Source organism: Ranitomeya imitator, chromosome 9, assembly GCF_032444005.1.
Source record: "Ranitomeya imitator isolate aRanImi1 chromosome 9, aRanImi1.pri, whole genome shotgun sequence".
In the NCBI taxonomy this organism is placed as follows: Eukaryota; Metazoa; Chordata; class Amphibia; order Anura; family Dendrobatidae; genus Ranitomeya; species Ranitomeya imitator.
Genome location: NC_091290.1, coordinates 44,187,733 through 44,205,929, shown reverse-complemented (window position 1 = coordinate 44,205,929; position 18,197 = coordinate 44,187,733). Strand labels below are relative to the sequence as shown.

At 43.6% G+C, this 18,197-nt stretch overlaps 1 protein-coding gene across 5 annotated transcripts in view; it reads right to left on the bottom strand.

The window, feature by feature from the left end:
- Window positions 1–18,197, bottom strand: part of PHRF1 (PHD and ring finger domains 1) — a 58,068-nt gene that overhangs the window by 14,803 nt on the left and 25,068 nt on the right. For all 5 annotated transcript variants that reach the window (XM_069738728.1, XM_069738731.1, XM_069738730.1 and 2 more), the window contains exons 5-14: window positions 17,345–17,428; window positions 17,055–17,173; window positions 15,845–15,939; window positions 11,728–11,894; window positions 11,455–11,587; window positions 11,191–11,288; window positions 9,051–9,238; window positions 7,906–8,025; window positions 5,636–5,790; window positions 532–3,248 (exon numbers count right to left, since the gene is read on the bottom strand). In XM_069738728.1, coding sequence (XP_069594829.1) covers window positions 532–3,248; window positions 5,636–5,790; window positions 7,906–8,025; window positions 9,051–9,238; window positions 11,191–11,288; window positions 11,455–11,587; window positions 11,728–11,894; window positions 15,845–15,939; window positions 17,055–17,173; window positions 17,345–17,428 — 3,876 coding nt within the window. The remainder of the gene's footprint in view (window positions 1–531; window positions 3,249–5,635; window positions 5,791–7,905; window positions 8,026–9,050; window positions 9,239–11,190; window positions 11,289–11,454; window positions 11,588–11,727; window positions 11,895–15,844; window positions 15,940–17,054; window positions 17,174–17,344; window positions 17,429–18,197) is intronic.

The window sequence follows — 18,197 nt, the reverse complement described above, 5'->3', positions numbered from 1 at the left end:
CCTCTACTTGTTTTATCGGAAAGCGCACAGTTGAGCTCGACCATGCCGCCATACAGCACTGTCCATCACTGGAATGCACCGACCCCTGCAGCAAGATGGACAGCAGAGAAGTGCTCCTGAAGAACTAAGATGAGAGCCGCCATTTAACTAGGTAAGGCACTGACAACACGGTATGACAAAAGCGGTGTATGTAGAATTCTAAAAAAAACAAAAAAATGACGTACAGGGGGTCATCATATAAAGAAAATCCATTATTTATCCACAGGACGGAAGACAAATGAATGATTGCTGGGACCTCCATTGATCTAGAGAACGGGGGGGTCTAAACTATCCGATGTGAAGGAAGAGTTGTTGAGCATGTGCAACTACTGCTCTTTTCTGTAGGAACCATAGACAGTTAATGGAGCATGGTTGCACATGCTTAGTAATGCTTCATTCGCGACTGATAATTAAAAATCAGCCATTAGAAGTAAAATTGTTCAAAAGGAGAACAAACCACATAAGATCATTTCCTCCTGTAACGCCATTTACCTTAACATCTCCTTCTCTCTTCATCAGAATCGCTTCTTCAAGATCTACATCATCCGGGCTGTCTGCGCCCACTGAGCACACGTCATCAGAGAGGTCGTTTAACAGGAAATCATCTAAATGGGATGGAGACCACTGAAGATCGTCCTCTTCTTTAAGGACGGTAGGAACAGCAGTAGACTTTGGAGGATCCCCGGGAGAAGGTGGCTGTGGACTAGGAAGCTTTGGACTATCGGGCTCTGTGCCTGTAGACAAACATGAAGCTTGAGGACTAACCACAGACGTAGCAAGCATATCAATTAAAGGAGAAGATTCCTTTGGAGACGGAGGTTCTTGGATGTCTTCATTCTTGGGTTCAGGAACCAAAGGATCCAAAAGAGATGGAGACCAGGGTGGGCTTTCTGTTTCCAACTTAACTTCTTCATCACTGTCAGATAGTTCCTCATCTATTACCTTTTCGGTGGAAACCTTACCTTCTACGTACTGGAATGTTTGTCTTTCTTGCACTTCTTCTTTGGGTAGAAGAAGCACAGACTTTTTTGTCTCTTGAACAATTGTGGGAGACTCAGATTTGAAGCTAACGGTACATGTTATAGTCGTTTCGTTGTCATTAGGGGACAAAACAATGTGTCTAGTTACTTCTTGGTCTCTAAACGCGGGAGGAGATCTGTCCTTTGACTTGTGAGATTTAAACTCCTTGGGCATGGGTTGAGACCTTGATTTTTGCTTCCCTCGGTCTTCCTTAGGCTTCCTTTTCTCCTTCACTTTAGAACTGCCTTCTTTGTTGGAATAATTCTTGTCACTTTTATGTTTCCGCTTTTTTTCTTTTTCAGGACTCATGGGTCGGCCCACAGATCCACTTCTTGAATCACGCTTTTTTTTCTTTTTCTTCTTACTGTTATATGCCCTGTGGGACGAGCTACTTCGACTGCTAGATCTGGACCTTTTTCTTTCTCTGTACTCAGAGTTCTTCTTTTTCTTTTCTTTCTTCCTGTCTTTTTGACGCTTCTTCTTGGAACGTTCACAGCTTCCAGAGCTCGACCGGTCACTACGTGATCTCTTTACCTTGTGCAACTTTGATTTGGATTTTCTTTCTCTATCTTCTGTAGTCAATGAAGCGGATCTCGATTCTCGCTCGCGGGACCTTGTTCTAGATCTTGATCTTGAACGTGACTTTGGTTCCTCTTTAACAACGATTTTCTTTTTCTGTGGTTCTAGACTATGACTAGTAGATAACGAGCAGGACTCTGCTGGGCTCTCTGCCTCCCACACCACTCTATTACTTGCAGTACTTTGATGAAAAGTCCTTTGTGGAAGCATGTCTGGATTGGATTTAATCAAAATTTTAGGCTGACCTTCTACGTCAAAGTGGAAGCCGCGCGTACCACCAGCCTTGAGATCAGACGTAATCTTTAGCCCAGACAATGGGCAGGGTAGTCTAAAAGATTTAAGTTCAGTCTTTTCCTCCTTAATTTCCTTTTCAATTTCCTTATCCACATTAGGCGGAGGGGGTGATACCGGGCTTACATTTTCAGGACTTTTCGTTTCTGGCGACTCTTTATTGTTGGGCGACAGTCCAGAAAAGTCAGGACCAAGTTTAGACACACCCACTCTACTGGAGTGGGTGGTGAACTTAAAGCTCCGAAATGCTCCCACTTTCACTCCGCTAGATTGAGAGGTGCTAGGGATTTCTATAGATGTGGACGGTAAAGGTGGAGTAGCAGGCCTTTCCGGACTGCTATGCTCAGACGCCGAATCTGAACCCGTTGGCTCGAAAGGATCGTAAATTTCGTTTTTAACAGTTTTTTCTCTTTTGATAGTTGAAGGATGTTGAGGGATGGACTTTTGTTGAGTTTTTCCTTCCGATGCACGGAAGGGGTGTTTCGCACTTGGACTGAACTGCCTGCATGAATTGCTAGAACTCCCGCTGATTGTTATTCTAAGTCCCCCTCCTCCTGAATCTGAGGACCCCACATTCCTTGAGTTAGAACAAAAGGGCGCTTTGCTGCTGTTTGAGGGCGTATGACTAGACGATATCCCACCAGTGTGTCTCGATGGTGCTTGAGATTCGTGGCGAGTGTTTTTTTCTGTACTTTCTGTTGTAGCAAACCTTCCTAGCTGCTTACTCTCGCCCCGTCCAGTCAGTTGGGTCACACCTGGCCCTTGGCTGGCGGAGTCCAATCGTCTACTACTTTCATCATTAGGACTGGTGTCTGCCTCCTTTTTGATCTTTGGTATCCGAGGAAATTCAGAAATGTCAAGTCTTTTTTCCAGTGGCTTGCTCGGATGCTTGACCTCCGGTGGCTTCGGAGGGATTGGCTCGTTTAGGCTCGGCAACTCTGGCTTGTAAAGACTTCCATTGAAACGATGCTGCTCGGCCCCTTTAGAGGCAAAACGTCCAGCAGAGGACTGCACTTGGACAACCCGTGGAGTAAAAGCATTTTTTAACCTGAAAGGAGAAATCCCAAGCATTGAAGAGTTGGGCATAGATAATCTATCCATGTCTCTAGGAGAGGATGATGTTGGAGGGGGAGATGGTGAAGGGGACAGGGAATATAGATCAGATGAAGGAAAGCTGGGATGTGGTGGCTGTACAACAGGTTTCCATGTATTTATTGAGGAGGAGATTGTTGGGGACCCTGAGTGAGATGGACTTGGTTCCATGAAGTCAGGCGGCGTTACATCTTCCTTAGATTTTGAGTTTTGTGAAGGAGTTTCACCTAGAAATAATTCATGAAAAGTTAGCATACAACCAAAATGTTATCAGTACAACTCTATAGTGTGCCTCAATATACATAGTAACATTAATTATGGAATTAAAGGGGTTGTCTGGGCATAAAGTATCCTTAGGGTATGTCATCAACATCACATTGGTGGGGTCCGGCATCCCTACCCACCAGCTGTTACGTGTAGCGGCCGCTGTGGGATACTGAAGATCAGCGCTCATACAAAAGAATAAGATCTGATCTGCAGTTCTCACAAGGGAACGCTGCACACTGAACAATCATCACTGTTCAGCCTTGTAACAGCTGATCGGTGGGCTGCAGACCCCCACCAACCTGATACTAGTGAACCATCCTAAGTACAAGAAATCAATATTTTATGCCTAGGAAACCCCTTAAATTGCATGAATAGTCCTTCCGCATAAGAGTTACAAAATCTCTTCTCCAATTACGAACTAGTGGATTCGGGCATTTCAGGAGGAGCCATTGTAGAGTTTATAAATGGTCTGTCCTCAGTCACAACACTCACTACCAAGTGTTCAATCTAAAGATGTCCATCATTCTAAAACTGAGGCCTCCTTCACACGTCCTGATATTTCAGGCACTGGAAAAAAAAGCAGAGACGCTGTGTGCGTCGTACTGGAATAGGCTGCAGAATAGAAATGACATACGTTTAGGTGCTAAAGATGTGCAAAGATAAAGATAGATAAGATCTAGATAGCTATATAGCAGTGAGATCTATAATTAGTGCTGTGTGTATGTAGTTTACTGTACATTCATTTAGCGAATAAATACATGAATGAAAAAAAATAACGCGGTGTCCCCTTCTATTTTTGATAACCAGCAAAGATAAAGCAGACAGCTGCCGTCTGATATTATCAGGCTGGAAGGTCCATGGATATTGGACTCTTCCCAGCTTAGAAATAGCAGACCAGAAATGGATACCTGAAAAACATAAAATGAAAGAAAATCCCTCGTTCACCAATTTATTAGCAGAAATGTTCCCAGGAAGCTCCGAATCTGGCTCCAGCGACTGAGAATAGCAGTAAAGTTACCGCTATTCACAGGCACCGGGTACTGACTACAACGCTCATTAGAGCTGCCCGGTCTTACTGAGCCAGCGATGCTGATGAGCGTTGTCGTCACTACCCGATGCCTGTGAATAGCGGTAACTTTACTGCTATTCTCAGTCGCCGGAGCCAGATTCGGAGCTTCCTGGGAACATTTCTACTAATACATTTGTGAACGAGGGACATTGTCCTCTGTTTATTTGCTATTGTTTTATGTTTTCAGGTATCCATGTCTGGACTACATCGGATTCCCCTAATTACGGAAGGCCTACATGGGATTGTATTTGCCATTAAAGTGGTGAACTATTGATAGTGTGGAGGAGTCTATATTCAAAGAAAGTATTTTGTGTGTGTTTTATTATTACTGGGTTAGTAATTGGGCTGTCTGATAGACACCTCTCCATTACTAACCCCAGGGCTTGATGTCAGCTGAGATTTTGACAAAAATCACAGCTGACATCAACCCCGACTACTATTATCTCGATTGCCACCACACCAGTGCAATTGGGATGAACCAGGCAAAGTACCAGAACTGGTGCATCTAATGCATGCGCCAACTCTGGGCCGGCTCCAGGCTTGTATTTTTAGGCTGGGAAGACTCCAATGACCATGGACCTTCCCAGCCTGATGATATCAGCTCACAGCCGTCTGTTTTACCTTTGCTGGTTATCAAAAATAAGGAGAACCCAACAACTTTTTTTTCAATTTATTTATTTATTACTACACAAGCAGAATACTAAATGATATATCTCATAAATATCTAAGTACCCCATATCTTTTTCGATCTTCGCACATCTTTAACACCTAGACATCCGTCATTTCTATTCTGCATTCTATTCCGAGACGTCACAGGCACTTTAAGTCATCCATGTGCGGGACATAATGACATCTGTGCTGCCGTAAAAAAAATGGACATGTGTACGGGAGGGTCGCACGGTCCGTGTGAATACAGGGACGTGTGTGTAGCCCCATAGATTATATTGGGTGTGGAGTTATAGGTGTCTCCGGTACATGTGAAAACGGTCACCACACGTACGGGAGACACTAAGACATGTTTTGGTAGGAGAACCTCTTTAATGTAATATGTGACATAATATCACGTGATAGACATCATCAGAATAGACATCATAGAAGGGATGCTGGTCTTAGATCGGAGTCTATGTATTTATTTTTTAATTTATGTGGGTCACGTTTGCAAAAAGGGGTAGTTCAGTAGTGGCCAATCCCTTCAAGAGTTAAACGAAGTCCAACAATATAAATGTGTGCGCCAAGTTTACACCAAGAACAAACCACGTATCGGCATAAATGTCTCACCAGGATTTTTTGCTGTTAAAGATCCATCTCGGCTGATCCTAATTTCAGAGCTGTTCATCATGAGCATGCTCTGACCGGACAGGATACTTCCCAGGAGATCCGGCACAGGATCTGCGACTGCTGCCGAACCAGGAGATAAAGGAGATACTCTGCTCCTGAATAAAAACGCAAAGTCATATACGTTTCCCAACATAACACACAGGATACAGTTGGGTGCGGATATACAGTGGGGCAAAAAAGTATTTAGTCAGTCAGCAATAGTGCAAGTTCCACCACTTAAAAAGATGAGAGGCGTCTGTAATTTACATCATAGGTAGACCTCAACTATGGGAGACAAACTGAGAAAAAAAAATCCAGAAAATCACATTGTCTGTTTTTTTAACATTTTATTTGCATATTATGGTGGAAAATAAGTATTTGGTCAGAAACAAACAATCAAGATTTCTGGCTCTCACAGACCTGTAACTTCTTCTTTAAGAGTCTCCTCTTTCCTCCACTCATTACCTGTAGTAATGGCACCTGTTTAAACTTGTTATCAGTATAAAAAGACACCTGTGCACACCCTCAAACAGTCTGACTCCAAACTCCACTATGGTGAAGACCAAAGAGCTGTCAAAGGACACCAGAAACAAAATTGTAGCCCTGCACCAGGCTGGGAAGACTGAATCTGCAATAGCCAACCAGCTTGGAGTGAAGAAATCAACAGTGGGAGCAATAATTAGAAAATGGAAGACATACAAGACCACTGATAATCTCCCTCGATCTGGGGCTCCACGCAAAATCCCACCCCGTGGGGTCAGAATGATCACAAGAACGGTGAGCAAAAATACCAGAACCACGCGGGGGGACCTAGTGAATGAACTGCAGAGAGCTGGGACCAATGTAACAAGGCCTAGCATAAGTAACACACTACGCCACCATGGACTCAGATCCTGCAGTGCCAGACGTGTCCCACTGCTTAAGCCAGTACATGTCCGGGCCCGTCTGAAGTTTGCTAGAGAGCATTTGGATGATCCAGAGGAGTTTTGGGAGAATGTCCTATGGTCTGATGAAACCAAACTGGAACTGTTTGGTAGAAACACAACTTGTCGTGTTTGGAGGAAAAAGAATACTGAGTTGCATCCATCAAACACCATACCTACTGTAAAGCATGGTGGTGGAAACATCATGCTTTGGGGCTGTTTCTCTGCAAAGGGGCCAGGACGACTGATCCGGGTACATGAAAGAATGAATGGGGCCATGTATCGTGAGATTTTGAGTGCAAACCTCTTTCCATCAGCAAGGGCATTGAAGATGAAACGTGGCTGGGTCTTTCAACATGACAATGATCCAAAGCACACCGCCAGGGCAACGAAGGAGTGGCTTTGTAAGAAGCATTTCAAGGTCCTGGAGTGGCCTAGCCAGTCTCCAGATCTCAACCCTATAGAAAACCTTTGGAGGGAGTTGAAAGTCCGTGTTGCCAAGCGAAAAGCCAAAAACATCACTGCTCTAGAGGAGATCTGCATGGAGGAATGGGCCAACATACCAACAACAGTGTGTGGCAACCTTGTGAAGACTTACAGAAAACGTTTGACCTCTGTCATTGCCAACAAAGGATATATTACAAAGTATTGAGATGAAATTTTGTTTCTGACCAAATACTTATTTTCCACCATAATATGCAAATAAATTGTTAAAAAAACAGACAATGTGATTTTCTGGATTTTTTTTTCTCAGTTTGTCTCCCATAGTTGAGGTCTACCTATAATGTAAATTACAGACGCCTCTCATCTTTTTAAGTGGTGGAACTTGCACTATTGCTGACTGACTAAATACTTTTTTGCCCCACTGAATGTGAAAAGTGACACAATCTTCATCAGCCTCCGTTCACCATTAACTGGACTTGAAATAGACCCATCTAGATGTGATAGATATGTGGACTATTAGCATTAATCCACGGAGTGTTACCAATATATTAAACTGTATAGGAATTAGCGACATTTTTTATTTGTTCTTCAATTGTTACAATAACATTTTAAAGGAAGTTCTCCACTGCTCAACCCCTTCTCAATGACAATATTCCCCCATGTCAAATAAAAACAGCCTGTACCGTTCCAGTGGTGCTGGCGCCAGAGCCCTGCAGCCAATCAGCGGCTGCTAATGTGCTGCATCACTTTCCTTTTTTGTCTCGTAAGATTAGTTGCGGTTTTTAGCGGCAAATTCGCTAAAATGGTGCATACCAGTTATGAATTTTACGCAAAGTCAACACTAAAAAATGGATTTTCTCATACCGTGACAATCCAACGGAGATGGGCCTTGCAACAGGCTGATGTGACCTCAATGCAGAACGAGAAAGGATCCTTCGCTTAGCAGTCAGCGGAGATGAGGGATTACTGACTGGGCCGTCGTTACTGTCGAAAAACAGAGAAATGCAGCATGTTCTTAAATACAGCTTCATACTGATGGTGTTAGAATACAGTTAGAATGTAAAAGTAAGGGTTGGTTGTAGGGGGGCACAAAATTCTCAAATGATAATTTGCGATTAACGAGTATCACGGGTGATTGAGTGACATTGTTCTCCGCGGCCGCATGTTTCACAGTTCTTAGACAGCCACAAAACATGCGGGGATTCCCTGACATACACAGGCAAGCATACACAGGCAATCCCCACATGTTTTATGGTTGTCTAACAGCCGCGGCGACTCAAACATGTCACTCGAGCACCCCTGGTGCATACCCCAGCACCCTGGGCAAACTTGAGGAACGAGCACTAATAATATTTAACACCTAGAAAAGTTTAAGCTTCTGGTTAAAAAGGAGGAAACTTTTTGCCCGATTTGCGTTTGACGGATTCAAAGCTCGTTGGTGAAACGATTTACCAAGTTTGTTACTCAATATACTTTTTTTTTTTTTTAAATTGAAATAGGTAAATTGATTCCCACATTTTAATGGACCAGAAACTTGACAAAAGAGGTTGCATCTCCCAGAAAACAGGATCTCCCTGGATTCCGCACTTACTCCTATAAAACCTGTGTCGCTTTAATACTGAGGGAAACCAAATGATTTGCTGATGATATGCATTTGAGAAGGGTCTTGTAATTTCATCTACTGTTCCCTTTTCCACCGAACCGACAGGTCCGCTTTAACATTATACCTGGAAGAGATTCTTCTCACATCTGAGCTAATAACTAAAAAATATTTTTTTTATCAGATCAGCATCACTAGTTGATAAGGAAGATAAAAATAAAAACAGAAGACCTCAGGGTTTTTTGGGGGAGGGGAATAATGATGTTCTCTAACTTCAGACAATCTGACCCAGGAACATTCATTTTGTTGCTCTGCACAGAGAAAGTAATGTCTGATAAAAGACCTCAGAAGTTTGCTTTGTGACAATAACTGAGCCTTATTCTAGTAGGCAGAGAGTAAAAGGATTTACCTGTCAAATGGATCAAAGTCATTTGGGTTACCAAACACCGAGAGGGAGGCAGCACCAATGTCCTGCCTCATAGAGCCTAGCGTGTGTTCTGGTGCCCTCTGTATGCGAGGTATCGAAGACCCCCGCGGAGGGCTGCATATACCCAACGATCTGGCAATGCGGCTCTGAGAAGTTGGAACTTTTCGATTCTGAAAAGGCATAAATTCAAAAGGCAAAGCTTATAAGAAATAGATAATGACACGGAATACCTTTCTATTACCTTATGGCATTTAGTAGACAAAATATCAGCTTACTGAGGGTATATAAAGATACAGAAATTATATTATACATAATCTACAGGAGATGAAACCTAAGAAAAAATTGGAGCAAGAAGTCCAAAAAGTAATCAAAATATCAATTTATTGAAAGGAATACATAACACATAAACAGACTAGGATAAGGTAATAACAAAAGACAGTGGTATCCTGACAACAGATATTTAATATTTGGCATGGGTAAAAAAGTGCTCAAGTGCAGCAAGAGAAACCAGACGGTCCAAGGTAAATAGTAGAGATAAAAGTATCCAAATGGCTAAACTAATCTGCGCGCCGGTGGCGGCGTGGACACTGTTCCTGACACACTAATATCATGGGTAAGCAATGATTCAAGCTTGGGATCTGGTCCTATATAATGGCATAGCGCGCAGATTAGTTTAACCATTTGGATACTTTTATCTCTACTATTTACCTTGGACCTTCTGGTCTCTCTCTTGCTGCACTTGAGCACTTTTACCCATGCCAAATATTATCTGTTGTCAGGATACCACTGTCTTTTGTTATTACCTTATCCTAGTCTGTTTATGTGTTATGTATTACTTTCAATAAATTGATATTTTGATTACTTTTTGCTCCAATTTTTCTTATGTTTCATATTATGTTTAGGAGTGTCCTTTAGGTGCACCTTTGAGATAACCACATGGGTTTTGGTCTCTGTGGCACCCCTTCACTTATGTTGTCCTGTATGGTATATGTTTATTTATAATCTACAGGAGCAATTATTCAAAAATTGATTTCATTGGGAAACAGTGAAAACCTTTCCCCAGCAGAAAAGATTTAGCTATAGACCAGGAAGATGCTAATTAAAGGGAACCAGTCATGTGCAAAAATGCTATTTACTTGCAGATATATGATTGATCTGCAGGTTCATAGTGTTAAAAAAAAAGCCTGGCTGCTTTACAGAAAGTGCAGCTCCTGGGAAGAAATTAATTTATATCCTCCCTGCAGCCAGTGGCTTTCAGTCACTGGCTTGCCTCCCTTGAGAAAGGTTTATCCGAAACGCGCGTCGGGAGGGTCGGGGACATCGTAGTTCGCAGCTCAGCGTGCATCACTATATGGTATGTTTCCATTTCTTTATTAACATGCTCTGTAAGCCTGGTTATGGTTCCCTCAGTGCCATTGTTTGGCCTTATGTGCTATATATGGAGTGTTTGTTAACTCTGATGGAGTACTAAACTACATTTGATTTGTATTGCTGCTATGTGATGCCACTTTGTCCCCCTATACTATAGGTACGGATGTGCTGCCGATTTGTAACTCTTTACTGCCTCTGTTTGACCTTTGATTTTGCATTCCAAATAAAGTTTACATTTTATACTATTCCTTGGACTAGTACACCGCTTTCTTTGTGGTATTGGCTTTCAGTCAGGCATGCTCAAAGTGGCTGCAATCACCGCTCTCTATATTGTGAGTGGCAGCTGTAGTCACTCCCTGGGACTTTGATCGATAGCCCACTCTGTATAAAAATGCTGCGGTGAGGGCTGTCAAAGTCCCAGGGAGTGAATACAACCGCTGCTCACTGAGCACGCTCCGATGACGTAAAGTCAACTGCTCCCGCGAGGATGTAAGTTCATTTTACGCCAAGTAATCAGTAACATGGCCACTATTTACCTGCAGATTAACCCTGTATCTAAAGGTGAATGGCGCTTTTTGCACATGACTGGTTCCCTTTAAAGCGTCATGGGTATGACACACATATCCTGAATGTTCAGATGATAAGGTTATGGCAAATTTCTTCACCACGTGAATAGGTTCGGTAAGGAATTTGCAGCTAAGATCTGCCATGTCCGACTATACCAGGTACGATATTACCCGCCATTACTCACTATTTGCCTCCGTCCTTTTCGCCTTTTAACCCGTCGTTTTCGCCGTCTTCGTACACCGTGGCTTCCTTTGGATGCCTTTGACTGGCCAGTTTTTTTTCCTTTGAAATTTCGAGTGGAAAAATTAATTAAAGATCTCACTTGAGCATTCAGTGTGCAAAACAGAGGTTTAGTATAAAGTCTAGAAAACCAACATCGTTTCACAAGAAACGAAGTGACATTTCCCTGAATAAGTCAGCTTTCTGTCCATCTATGTAGCATACGCACCAACTCTTCTTTTCCGCCGTGTTGCGGTGGTGCGAGGAGTTAGGTTTCGTTGGTAGACCGCAGTATTGAGTCCGGCTACAACTGCCTCAATGGTTTCATCAAGAAGAGACGACAACAAATAACGAGGAACGTTCTGCAAAGACGAAAAAAAAAAAATTGAATGATGCAGAATTATTGCATCGATTGTAGGGCATAATAACAGTCATTAAAGTAGCACTCCCACCTAAATGGGAGAAACGATGAAAAACAGAATACACTTTTTTGCATTCATACCTGGCTACGGCGTGCCGTGGTGCGGATCCTGTTAACATTGGCTCTCACCCTCTCACTTTGTCTGGTACGGGCGATTGCACGAGTTCTAACCACGTTGGTCCTCAGATGGCTTGTGGTGGGAACTACATCTGCAAGCAGGCTGGCCACCTCTTCCTCACTGATTGCATCTGCGGAAGCAAGAAAAGGTGCACTGATATAGATAGATAGATAGATAGATAGATAGATAGATAGATAGATAGATAGATAGATAGATAGATAGATAGATAGATCTATGTGTGGTGTGTGTGTGCGTGAATGCATGTACATATGTATAGGCCAGAAAAACCCATACATCTGACAAATACTATTGAGAACTGCTATTAGAAGTGGAAAGGAAGAAAAAAGACCAAAAAATCTAAATAATAACAAAATTGGAGGAAGAGAAACCAATCACAAACTAAAAAGTTTCTATACCTATGCACAAAGCATGGGCACCAAACAAGGAGAACTGGAACTACTAACGCAGGAGAAGAAATTTAATGTCATTGGAATCACTGAAACTTGGTGGGATGATACACATGATTGGAATACAAGACTAGAAGGATACAACTCATTTGCAAGAAACCGACTTGATAAAGGAGGAGGAGGTGTCGCATTGTATGTTAGAAAAGCGTATATCTGCACAGAGATCCAAGCTTCAGAGACTGGGAGTTCTGTGGAAACTGTTTGGGTAAGAATATAAGGAGAGAACAACGGAAAGGACACCATTGTAGGCATTTACTACAGGCCACCTGGGCAAGCTGAAGATATAGATGAACTCTTCATGCATCAAATGGACAAGTTCTTCAAAAAATATGACATAGTGGTCATGGGAGATTTCAACTATCCAGACATGTGTTGGGAATCTCTCTCAGGCAAAACTGACAGGTCAAGCAAATTCTTATCTTCTCTTGCTGACAGCTTTGTCTTCCAAAAGGTAGGGAGAAAACAAGGGAATCTGCTACCTAGGATCTAAAGGTACCGTCACACTCAGCAACTTTCCAACGATCATGACCAGCGATACGACCTGGCCGTGATCATTGGAAAGTCCTTGTGTGGTCGCTGGAGAGCTGTCACACAGACAGCTCTCCAGCGACCAACGATGCCGAAGTCCCCTGGTAACCAGGGTAAACATCGGGTTACTAAGCGCAGGGCCGCGCTTAGTAACCCGATGTTTACCCTGGTTACCATTGTAAATGTAAAAAAAAACCACTACATACATACATTCCAGTGTCTGTTGCGTCCCCTGGCCTTCAGCTTCCCTGCACTGTGTAAGCGCCGGCCGTAAAGCAGAGCGGTGACGTCACCGCTGTGCTCTGCTTTACGGCCGGCCGGCGCTGAGACAGGATGCAGGAGGAGTGCAGGGAAGCGGACGCCGGGGGACGCGACAGACACCGGAATGTAAGTATGTAGTGTTTGGTTTTTTTTACATTTACAATGGTAACCAGGGTAAATATCGGGTTACTAAGCGCGGCCCTGCGCTTAGTAACCCGATGTTTACCCTGGTTACAAGTGAAGACATCGCTGAATCGGCGTCACACACACCGATTCAGCGATGTCAGCGGGTGATCCAGCGACGAAATAAAGTTCTGGCCTTCTAGCTCCGACCAACGATGGCACAGCAGGATCCTGATCACTGCTGCGTGTCAAACACAACGATATCGCTATCCAGGACGCTGCGACGTCACGGATCGCTATCGTTCTAAAGTCGCTCAGTGTGAAGGTACCTTTATCCTTATAAACAGGGAGGAAATGGTTGAGGAGGTAAGAGTGGCTGGGACTCTAGGAGGTAGCGACCATGCTATTTTAGAATTTTGGATAACTAAAGGAGGAAGACCTGTGAAGACTCAGACTTCAAGGTTTGAGTCCCTTAAAATCTGCCTTTTTGAAATGTAAGAGAATCGGAGGGACCCAATGGCTGGATATCCTTCAGGACAAAAATGTCCAGGAAGGATGGGAAATCTTGAAAAATGAGATTCTCTAAGCACAATCGTTAACAATTCTAAAAAGAGGGAAGAATGCAAAGCATTTAAGGAAGCCAGGATGGATGAACACAGAACTTAAACACATGCTAAAAAGGAAGAAATAAATGTTTATCAAATGGAAAGAGGGAGGCATATCTAAAAAAGAATATAATGCTGTCTGCAGAATCTGCAGGGCACTAATCAGATTATCTAAAGCACTGCAGTGCACAGGCGCCAGACCTCTGACCTTTCTGGCGCCTGCGCACTGCAGTACTTTGTCTGCCCTCAACAGGGCAGAGCAAAGTGCGCCTGCGCCGGAGCCGTGGCTGAAGATCAGAAGAGGACGTCTTTTAATGAAGATGGGAGGCGCCGCAGCGGACCAGAGACGCCCATCCGACCTGACCAGCAGCGGGACCGCCCCTGGGTGAGTATAATATAACGTCTTTTTCTCCTCTTTCAGGTAACATCGGGGGCTTATCTACAGCATTACAGAATGCTGCAGATAAGCCCCTGATGCCGGTGGGCTTACTTCACCCGCGATTTTCGGGGTGACAGGTTCCCTTTAAGGCTTGCAAGAGACATCAAAAGCAATAAAAAAGGATTTGGGGGATTTGTCAAAAGTGAAAGAAAAGTGAAAGATGCTATAGGATTTTTACAGGATGAAAATGATGAAATAGTAAGAAAGGATGTTGAGAAGGCCGAACTTTTAAATTCCTATTTTGCATCTGTTTTGTCTCAGAAAGGAAATGTAACATCAACTGATTTTCACTGTCCTATTAAAGGAATAGAAGAATCCAGGATATCTATAAACAGTAAGACAGTGAGGAAACACTTAGCTAACATAAATGAATTCAAGTCTCGAGGTCCAGATGAACACCCCAGAGTACTGAAGGAGATAACAGAAGACATTTTTGAACCACTCTTCATAATCTCTGAAAATTCTTGGAGAACAGAAGTCCCAGAAGACTGTAGAAGAGCAAATGTTGTTCCCATCTTCAAAAAAGGGAAGAAGGTGGACACGGGGAACTATAGGCCGGTGAGTCTGACTTCCATACCAGGAAAGATCTTTGAACAAATTATTAAACAACATGTATGCAAGTACCTGGATAAGAATGAAGTGATTAACCAGAGTCAGCATGGGTTTGTAACTAATAAGTCATATCAGACTAACTTAATTTCCTTCTATGACAGAATCACTGACTGGGTGGATCAGAGAAATGCTGTAGATATAGTATATCTTGACCTCAGCAAAGCGTTTGACAAAGTATCTCACACTATCCTTATTGAAAAAATGACTAAGTATGGAATGGACAAGGCAACTGTTAGGTGGATTCATAACTGGCTTAGTGATCGGACCCAAAAAGTGTCCGTAAATGGCTGCACATCCAGTTGGAAGAATGTCTCAAGTGGGGTACTACAGAGTTCTGTCTTGGGTATACTAATAGATCATAAACTGATCATGAGTCAACAGTGTGATGCAGCAGCAAAAAAGGCAAATGCAATTCTGGGTGTATTAACAGAAGCATACAGTCTAGATCATGTGAAGCCATTATTGCCCTCTACTCCTGTTTGGTCAGACCTCACCTGGAATACGGTGTCCAGTTTTGGGCACCACGTTTTAAAAAAAGACATCAACAAACTGGAGCTAGTTCAGAGAAGAGAGACCAGAATGGTGACCGGTCTGCAAACCATGTCCTATAAGGAACGGTTACAGGATTTGGGAATGTTTAGCTTGCAAAAAAGAAGACTGAGAGGAGACTTAATAGCTGTCTACAAATATCTCAAGGGCTGTCACATTGTAGAAGGATCATCTTTATTCTCATTTGCACAAGGAAAGACTAGAAGCGATGGGATGAAACTGAATGGGGGAGACAGATTAGATATTAGAAAAAACTTTTTGACAATTATGGTGATCAATGAGTGGTGCAGGCAGCCACGAGAGGTGGCGAGTTCTCCTTCAATGGAAGTCTTCATACAGAGGCTGAACAGACATTGTCTGGGATGATTTAGTGAATCCGCCATTGAGCAGGGGGTTGGACCAGATGACCCAGGAGGTCCCATCCAACGCTACCATTGAGTGAGTGAGTGAGTGTGTGTGTGTATCCTGCCCCCTATATATGAAACGTTAGACTTACCGTCCTCTGGCTGAGTGGTTGGGGCACACTCTGGGCAGAACCATTCATCCACAGGAACGGCGTTCAGGGGAGGCGTGAGACATTCCATGTGGTACCTAACACATGTATTATAGAAAGTGTCATCCAAAATATACAGGTGGTCCACTTCTGGAGATAAATTTGCTTTTATACTCATTTGCATTTATTTGGGGCTAACAATCATTTGAGCAGTTTGGCTTGTATTACAAATGTTGCATCATTTGGCATTTACAGGTTTTTCGTTTCCCTGCACATTTAACTTTAATGCTGTGTGATGTAGTTTCAATATAATCAGCATTTTATCAGCAGGAGATTATCACTACAGGACTAGAGGTCTCATGACAGGGTGTCCAGCTAATCTGTGTAACCACACCCCCATCAATGATTGGCAGCTTGCTGACAGTGAACACAGGAAGCTGCCAATCAGGGATGTGGGTGGGGTTATACACAGTGACCACTGCTACATCTACAGTAGAGAAAACAGGGATTCTATTAAAACTGCACCAAGAAGCCCAGTAAGTCACACATCGCTGGAATCAGGGTCTCTGTCCCTACATCATGCGGCTCTCAGATTCCAAAGCAAAAACCTGCTGACAGAGTCCTTTTAAAGTACTGCTTTAGTAGCTGCCGTCAACTATAAGGTTTCAGAAAAATAATGGCATGGAAGTGAATGATCGACTACCAATGAAGGAAAGGGGCAATCAACATATCCTCATAGCCACATAAGGGAATTTCAGGCCATGTAATGCTACATCATTGCAAAATCAATAACAAAACATACAAAAATGGAAATGGAGAAAAAGGTGGGCTAAGAAGGTCTAAGCCCATCATGATACAATGGACATAATGTAGGCCAACACAAGTCCCACAGACAGTACAGTGCTGAATTTTTAGTAATGTACATAGAATTAAAGGGGTATTCTAGCTTATTCAGAAGATGTGTGCTGTTAGATCAGCATGGGTCCCACTGATTGTGAGAAAGAGGACCTGTGTCTCCTGTCCACCCTAGGTTCTCCATACCTACAACACGTCTGACACGTGCGAACCAATGACACGTGCGAACCAAGTTGAGCTTCAGTGTCACAGAGCTACACTCAACTGCTCATAGCCACGGTCTTAGAGGCAGGGGAGAACAAGAGGAGAACAGAGGGCGAGTCCCGAATTCTAGCAATGAGTATACAAGGGCTCGTACCCGGCATCGCAGCCATCACACAGCAGCAGCCGATCCTCTCGGTCACTACGCCCGCAGACCTCACAATTTGTAGGGTCCTCTTCTATCAAACTCTCCTGTGCTTTGCTTTGTATCGGGACCTATGTCAAGCGCAGGAAGAGAGAAATTATTGCAGTTTGTACACCTCCAGCTTGGGTCTGCAGTCATTCAGAAGCATCTCTTTAATCGGCTGGCTGACAACAAAAAGAAAAAAGGCCTCGCATCCATGAAAGCCAAAAACAATAGTTTTATTTCCATGTCGGCATATTTACCTTTTTCAGGATCTTTCCACCATAATGCGCCCTGATATGAATGCATGAATAGGTGATTCTGTCCACGGGGCAAGAATTTGCATTCTGCAAGAAGCACAAACCGGGGTGAGCAGCACAGTCAATGTAGCCACCAGACAGTAAAGGGTAATCATTCAGCTGCACGATTATTGTTATTAACCCCTTAAAGACGCAATTTTCATTTTTGCCCTTGAATTCCCCTTCCTCTCCATTTTTCAAAGAGCTATAACTTTTTTATTTTTCTAACGACAGTTTCTTGGTTTTGGGACAAGTTACAGTTTTGGAAGACCTCATTCATTTTACTATGAAGCGTACGGGAAAATAATTCCATGTGCAGTAAAATTTAAAGGGAACCTGTCACCCTGAAAATCGCGGGTGAGGTAAGCCCACCGGCATCAGGGGCTTATCTGCAGCATTCTGTAATGCTGTAGATAAGCCCCCGATGTTACCTGAAAAAGGAGAAAAAGACGTTAGATTATACTCACCCAGGGGCGGTCCCGCTGCTGGTCCGGTCGGATGGGCGTCTCTGGTCCGCTGCGGCGCCTCCCATCTTCATTACAAGACGTCTTCTTCTGATCGTCAGCCACGGCTCCGGCGCAGGCGTACTTTGCTCTGCCCTCTTGAGGGCAGAGGATAGTACTGCAGTGCGCAGGCGCCGGAAAGGTCAGAGGCCCGGCGCCTGCGCACTGCAGTACTTTGTCTGCCCTCAACAGGGCAGAGCAAAGTACGCCTGCGCTGGAGCCGTGGCTGAAGATCAGAAGAGGACGTCTTGGAATGAAGATGGGAGGCGCCGCAGCGGACCGGAGACGCCCATCTGACCTGACCAGCAGCGGGA